General features: G+C 34.9%; 1 protein-coding gene across 1 annotated transcript in view; it reads right to left on the reverse strand.

The window, feature by feature from the left end:
• TMPRSS15 (transmembrane serine protease 15) overlaps positions 1-6,591 on the reverse strand; it is a 57,818-nt gene extending 51,227 nt beyond the window's left edge. Inside the window, exons 1-5 of the mRNA XM_055801901.1 lie at positions 6,447-6,591; positions 3,867-3,997; positions 3,526-3,593; positions 2,705-2,749; positions 324-466 (exon numbers count right to left, since the gene is read on the reverse strand). Coding sequence (XP_055657876.1) covers positions 324-466; positions 2,705-2,749; positions 3,526-3,593; positions 3,867-3,997; positions 6,447-6,591 — 532 coding nt within the window. The remainder of the gene's footprint in view (positions 1-323; positions 467-2,704; positions 2,750-3,525; positions 3,594-3,866; positions 3,998-6,446) is intronic.
• Positions 6,592-7,576: the final 985 nt, after the last annotated feature.

The following is a 7,576-nucleotide window of genomic DNA, read 5'->3' on the forward strand; positions in this document are numbered from 1 at the left end:
GCTTAATTGCTTTAATTTGGGGGATAACAAAATTGCAAATTTTATGCTACATAAAAGATGAAATTGAGTGGGTTTCACTAGTAAATCACTACTTTGTCCTTTACTCACTCGTTAGTGAACATGCACAATGCTGACTCATACTTTCTAGTTGACAAGGTTGTAAAAGGTTCCTTCAGCTGCTACTGAAAAGTTCTGTAATGGGGAAGGAGGGCACCCATGAGTGTAAGTAACAATCCCTTTGTTGTTTGGGAGCCAAAGTTTTCACTCGCATTACCTGTAGTTCTCAATGACTTATATAGAGGAAAAACGTTTACTAGCATTACCTGTGACTTGTATGCTGTTCACATCAATTTTCAAAGTCTGGGTAAGATTAGTTTTATTTGTGTTGATACCCCAAACCAGCTCATTTTTTACTTTCTCAACTGTTACCATCCACGTAAAATAAAGGGTGAAGATCACAACAACACTAGCAACACAAAACAGAGAAGGTAATTGGTTATGCAAGCTAATGAAGTAAATCTGCTGCATGACTTATCCAGACAATATTTCATTCCAATACAGGTTCCATTTGCAAAGTCAGAGTATCTTTAAGTGTTGGCCGGCAAAGATGACACATAAAGAAACACCTCTTGATTATCAGGTAGGTTTGAACCTTGAAGAAACAGAGCTTTTTTTCTTTATCTACTCTTATTTTCATGGTGGAAAAAAACCAAAACAGCATTCATATCAATTGCTGCAATGGAGCTGAATTTGAATAAACTAAAGGAGAAGTGGGTTTATTGTTATTCAACAGGTCTTTTAGGTTAAGCTGTAAAATATTGACAGTGAATCTTCAAGTGTTATGGAATTTACATAATATATTCATGTTACAAAAGTATAATACCAAGTGATCACTTCTATAAAGCAAAAATCATCTGTGGATTCTGCATCTCTGAGGATGTCCTAAGGAAACAGTAATGGCTGAAAGCACAGATATTTTGAAATCAGCGATTAAACTACATTTGAATTCTATGGAGCATGAATTTTATCCAGTTTTCTGTTTACTGTCTCCCATCCTTTCTAGATAGTATTATTAAGTTTCATATTTGTAGCTAGATTAAGGTAGTGTCAAAATATGGTGCTTTCTAAAGATTTACTTAAATTTAGGTGCAAACTTTTTTATTCTTATGCACTTGTACGACCCAATTGCAACTGACCCAATAGTGCTTTTTGATAGGGTTGATTAATTCCACCATTTTTCTGTGCATAGTTTGCATTTTGCCATATACGGAAAAACTCCTCTTTAATTTCTTACATGTTTCTGATAACCTCTAAGCCATGCTGAGCAAACAAAACCTTTTACTGCTATTCCTGTGACTCAGCAGAGTTTCAAGGATGAAGTAAAAAGGAGATTGCCCAAAGAGGTAAACACTTTTTACACTAAAAGACAAAGTTTCTGAGACAAAGTAATATTTCAAGTATTATTTCAAAGCAGAAATGAAGACAGAACCTTACTGATGTATTAAAAGCCAGATCCAACACTCACAGACATCAGATTTTCTGTGATTTCTGTAGTATTTACATCAAGATACAGGGATGGAATTGGTTTTACCAAATACAGATATTTATATTGCAGATATCTAGATTTCCTATATAAACAAATAAGCTGTTCTTTGGCATAACTGACCTTCTAGGAAAGGCACCTAAATTGACCAGATGAGAAAACTCAAACCCCATCACTTATAAAAAGTGTCTTGAGCAACTAGCTCAGAGATGTCTCCATTACTGATGCCTAAATTTTGATGAGAATAGCCCCAATGTATGCACAGAAATCAGATTGTGCTGACTGGATCTGCCTTCGCAAGGACAAAAACCTAGAACTGACGTACTCCTGCCACTGTACACTCCATTCCCTTGATGTTGTGAAGTCCTTCACAAAGTGATCATACTTCAACTTTGCAGCCAATTAGGCTTATGCCTACACTGTTCCAGTCAAAAGATTGCTCTAATCCAAATTGGCATTCCATTTTTGACTTACATGATTTCAGAGTTGGCTAATATCCGTTTTTCTTTTGTAAGCATGGTCATTCAAATGAACTGTCTTGTCTGGATATTTATCCACTATATATATTTAAGAAAACATTTGTATCATCAGAACAGCTGGGATCACAGAATCACAGATCTGCATCGTCTGTTGTCATGTAGCATGTACTTTTATTTTGTGGTCTCACCTATAAGACAACTAATTATATCATTTATTTCTCGAGGTCTTCCAGTTTTTCTAGTCTTAATCTTTTGTCCTCTGTTTTGTTCTTGCCTATCACAGTGTGTCATCGGACCTTTATTTATCTAAAACTTAAGTTACTAATGATAATGTGACATCTGGCCCCCAGCTTAAACAGCTTTCCACAAGCAAGCTCAGCACAAACTGATATCCCTTCTTACTAGCTAATTTCCTACCTACTTCACTGTCATCACCTTTCCCATTTTTCGTTCTAAATTGGCAGTCCCAGAAAGGATTGCTTCTTTTTTATTTCTTCTAATCCTAAAGCATGTTTTTGAAGTAAAGATATGTCTTGAAGCTTCATAAGCTCTTTAGATGGCCTCATTCAGTCTCTGAAGATGTATTTTTTCATCTATTCAGTGTCCACTGAAGAACTTTCTAAATTAATAACATCATTGTCTTTTGTCCTTATTTTAAGTAAACTTTGTCTTATGTAATTACCCAGTCTCTGGTTTCTTGAATCTTTCATGGCCATCTTCAGGTTTCCTGTAGAAAAAAACCCCAACAATAAAACGAAATACAACACAAAAAAATGTGATTCCCCTTGAGTTTATAATGTTGTGGATAGGATGGAAGTGTGTTCTGAAACTGTTTAGTAATGGGAGACAGTATTACAAGTGTTTTGCTGAATCAGGACCTTATTGCACATGAAATTAACACTACAGACCTCACTGCATATATGGAACTTTTTTGCCAGTGGGCCTTTAGTAGGACAACCAGCATAACTGGATATTGAAAAATGAGGTTAAACAAACTTTAATAAATTAAGCAGGTCTTACTGTATCTACTTTATGGACTCCTTAGGACACACAGGGTACAGCTTTACCTGGTGTCAAATGACAGCCTCACTTGCTAACAACTGAAGGAGTATGAGTTAAGAAGATCCATGTCCATAGGGACATATGAGTATATTTCCATTCACCTTGGCTTATACCAGCAGATCTCTAACCTGAACTTTCTTCTAGATGGCAAGGGCCAGCAACCCTAAAAATGTAAAAATGTAGATGTTTTGTGAGTTGGTCTTAGGGCTCAGCCTTACTAATTTGGTGAAGGCATGGACATACAGGAGTCTGAGAAGGAAGTCTGCCCAAGGGGAAACATTATTGCCAAACTTCCCACAGTAGCACTTGGAAGACATGAAAAGTATAATATAGGAAGTTCCAAAGAGCCTCTTGAAAAGCAAGGTGTTGGCAAGCACTCCTGAGAGAAATGGCTAAGTGAGGACTTCTGATGTTTGCAAAAATTAATTAAACTGTACCTACTTGAACTGGGAAATTTCACATCTCTGAAATTCGTTTTTCAGATCACTTGCTTGAAAGACATTTTGTATCTATATGGAAGAGGAAAATCTTGAACCAATACAGACTGCATTCATAGTTTTAATAATAAATATTTTTTCATTCCCAAATCTAGACTACACAAGCAAACGTTTTCTTTGATGCTTCACTGATTTTCACAAATAAGGAATATACTGAATTCTGAAGTCAGGACCTGAAATATCTCATTTTGGAGAGAGGAAAAAGCCATCAACAGCAGGTCATGTTAGGGAATTCATATACTTACCAAATACTCTTTAATTAACTGGGGACCAACAGGTTCTTACCAATTGTTCAACATCAAAGGCAAGGACTTTGAAATCAGCTGATGATCTGTTTTGCAAAGCAGGAATGAATGATGTCCCAGAGAGTATTTTAAATGTTCCTATGTAGCCATGAGCATTCCCATCTGCTTTAGCTAGATAATTAAAAATAAAATTAAGTGTTCTGAATTATATAGAAATAAATGAAAAACTTTACATTAGATTTTATTCCACACAGATCATCAATACAACAAGTTTTAGCTTTCTGGTTTGCTTTGTAATCAGAGATATTTTGCCTAGTTCCGGTTTTAAAAAAGTGATAGATGTTTTTCAATGTTCACAATAGTTACAACTGCAAACAAATTTATATGAATACTACTTGTCTTTGGGTTCTCCTTACTTTTATTTCTGTTTTAAATCCTGTTTTCCAGCAGTGCTGTGAATGTATAAAGGGGAGGTACGTCCAGTTATGTCTAACACAAGGAGCAAAGATACAAGGGAAGAATAATAGTGAATTGGTTTTTTGTGTGTTCTGGATTAAAAATATTAAAAATTACTTTTTCACACTTTCTGTATTGAATGCTGTGCACTTTTTATATAAATGTATGCTGCTTTTGCTGACAACACTGGAAACACTAGTGTCAGACCAGTTAAACTAATTTTGACCTGACCTTTCTTATCAATACATGCATGAAATGTTGGGAGGTTTTATGAGGACACTAGGTGACTGGTCCTTATTGCAAATTTAACCTTGATTTTTAATACGTTACATCATATGAGGTATGCATAAAGCAATTCATGATACATTTTAAATATTTCCTTACTGTGTAACACACTGGAAATTTTCAGATAAGACCCAAATTAATGTGGTTGATTGATAGAAAGTGACTTTTGCTTACCTGTTACATTACCAGTGGTATTTTTAGGTTGCGTGTGAAGGCATTAACATCCAAAACAAATTTTAAGACAAAAGCAGGTAACTAATAAAATACTACAATAAACAGCTTGTGATGGAAGGCACAGCCTAGGGACACCAATTTGCTACTATCAACTAGTAACAGCAGACTACTTTGAGGTTCTTTGAAATTCATTTATCCTTACAACAATTGCAAATCTATTTAAACAAACGTTTTTAAATAGTAAAGGTTTGTGGGTTTTTGTTATATATGTCAAATATAATTTTTACAATGTTTTATAATTATTATTTGTACATGATTAAATTCTTGCCTATTTATCATCTAAACCCTAAGTCATTAATTTAGAGCCTGTCTCTAGATGCAATAATAAACCACCATTACCTTTAAGCTCATTTTATTTTAAAAGAATATGATAGTATTCTGGTAAGAAGGGAAGAAAGTCAGTAGGGAGAACAAATTTTAAAATCTGGAATGAAAAACACTACCAACTAAAGGTATAAACATGAATATTCTGACAAAACAGGATTATTTTAAAATATGGCTTACAGCTAGTTTAGTCTTCATGTGCTTCTGTATGAAATAGTATGGAATTCTGGTTAATGAAGGCACCAAAAACTTCAGTGTATCAGAATTACTTTTTCAGCTACAAAATTCACTGTAATGAAAAAATACATTTTTTGAACCTTTTGCCTAGCCTGTTTCCTTCTCCTCATTTCAAAACATATTTTTGCTATTAGCTGTGACAGCTCCATAGACTTAAATCATTTTCCTTTCAATTCAAAATCTAGATCACAGAAGGGTTGAAGTTGGAAGAGAACTCTGGAGGTCATTTCAACCCCTCTGCTCAAGCAGGGCCACCAACAGCCAGTTAGCAAGGACCACGTCCAGACAACTTTTGTATATCTCATCAACAATCTCATCAACAATTCTACACTGGGCTCTCACCAGTAGCTCACCAGAATTGGACACATTATTCCAGGTGTGACCTTACCAGGGCACAGTTAACTTATATCCAGAGGATCTTTAAACCAAGACTCTAGTTCCATTGTCATCCTATGTCAATTTTTAATTTTAGTTTACTTTGAGCATTAGTAGCTTGATTCTATCACATTCTCAGCACTGGCTAAATACTAAAAAAATTACCTTAACTTTACATGGGGCTGGAGTGGACTGTTACAAATGAGTGGCTTAGGTTAAGTGGCTAAACCACTTGTTTGTGACACTGTCTAGTGCAGGATCTCTCTTACACCAATAAATGACTTATTTTTTTAATTTTAATAATGAAAAGATTCCAAGAGATGTAGAACACCTAAAGCTCCCCACAGACTTCAGTGGATTATCAATGTCTTTCTGAGAAAAACTTGATACCTGGAAAAAAAAGCAAAAATTCGCAATTTCTTATATTACTTTCTCTAGTTTATGAATTCCAGGGACCTCTCCTAATGTCTAAACCATGTAAATTCTTTTCTGTGGCTTCAGGACATGTTTCAAGTACTTGTATTTTTGCCTATTTTGTTCACATCGATTTCCAGCAGAGGAGGAAATCATACTCCCCCACCCCTATACCCCCCAGCATTAAAATAATAGCATGAAATAGGAAACATAATTCCAATGACAATATTACTGGTTTCAAAAGTATCAACATCTGCTAAAGAACTCCTGAAAAGGTTAAAGAGTGGTTACTTACCTCGTTCTAACTCCTGGATTGATAACCATGAAAGTACAATCAGTCCAACACAAACACACACAAAAAGTGCAAGCAGAGAAGCAAACAAAATTTCATAGTAACTAAGAAGAACATATTTCTTATCAGATGATTTTTGCAGCTTCATTTCTGTCTTGAGAGCTTGTATGATTAAGGACTGACAACAGACACAACCTGAAAAGGAGGGTAATAATCTACATGAACAGATATTTATAGGAGATGCTCGTAAATTAATTACACCATAAAACTACACTGACATAGCTTTTACAACATTCCTGAACACTCATATTCACGCACAAGATATGCAAATATGAAGAAAAGAAATGTCTTCAGAAAGGAAACATTTAAGATTGTGTTTGTCATGAAGAATAAGCAAAAACACAGAATTGTAAGGTTGGTCACTGGATTTGCACTATTTCTTGTCTTTTGATGTTTGAAAGTTAGTTTTAATATAAAATATTGCTGTCAGATGTACTGTTTATTCATTATTTTTGGTAATTCTTCACAAGTGCAGTTACGAGGACAACAGTGAAAGCCATATCTTTCATCAGTCTGCTTAAAAAGTTTCTTTAAAAGTAATTTTATATATACAGGAACTGCTGGCAAATGAGTTGTTTAGTACTGTGCCACAGTTCATCAATGTGTTCAGCACTGAACGGTAATTGAGCAGTACAAATTTAATCTGTGTAAGACGTAGTTCTTTGACCATATATCTGGAGAACGAACCACAGAAAACATGAAATGTATGCTTGTATTGTATTTTCTTGCCAGACATAAATGTGCCATGGAATACAAGCCCCTGATAAAGTTAAAGCATTGTGGATGGCCAGTGCTGCATCCTTAATAAAAACAAGACTAAATTAAACAATGTACCATCCAGCCCAAAACTTTTTATTACAAATTTAATCTGTCAAATCTTTTGAGTAAATCAGCTCCAAAAGAGTAAAGTAATACTGATTTTATGTTTCATGTCCTGTGAGCTACTGGTTTTGACTCTGGATCAGAGACCCTAAATCCAGATTTATGGTATGACATTCCTCAGCACTCCTTATGGAACAGGCGAATCTGAGCAAACCAGCCATATTCTTGCCTGTAAAAGGAAAGGGAAAATA

Source organism: Falco peregrinus, chromosome 4 (assembly GCF_023634155.1).
Source record: "Falco peregrinus isolate bFalPer1 chromosome 4, bFalPer1.pri, whole genome shotgun sequence".
NCBI classification, from domain to species: domain Eukaryota; kingdom Metazoa; phylum Chordata; class Aves; order Falconiformes; family Falconidae; genus Falco; species Falco peregrinus.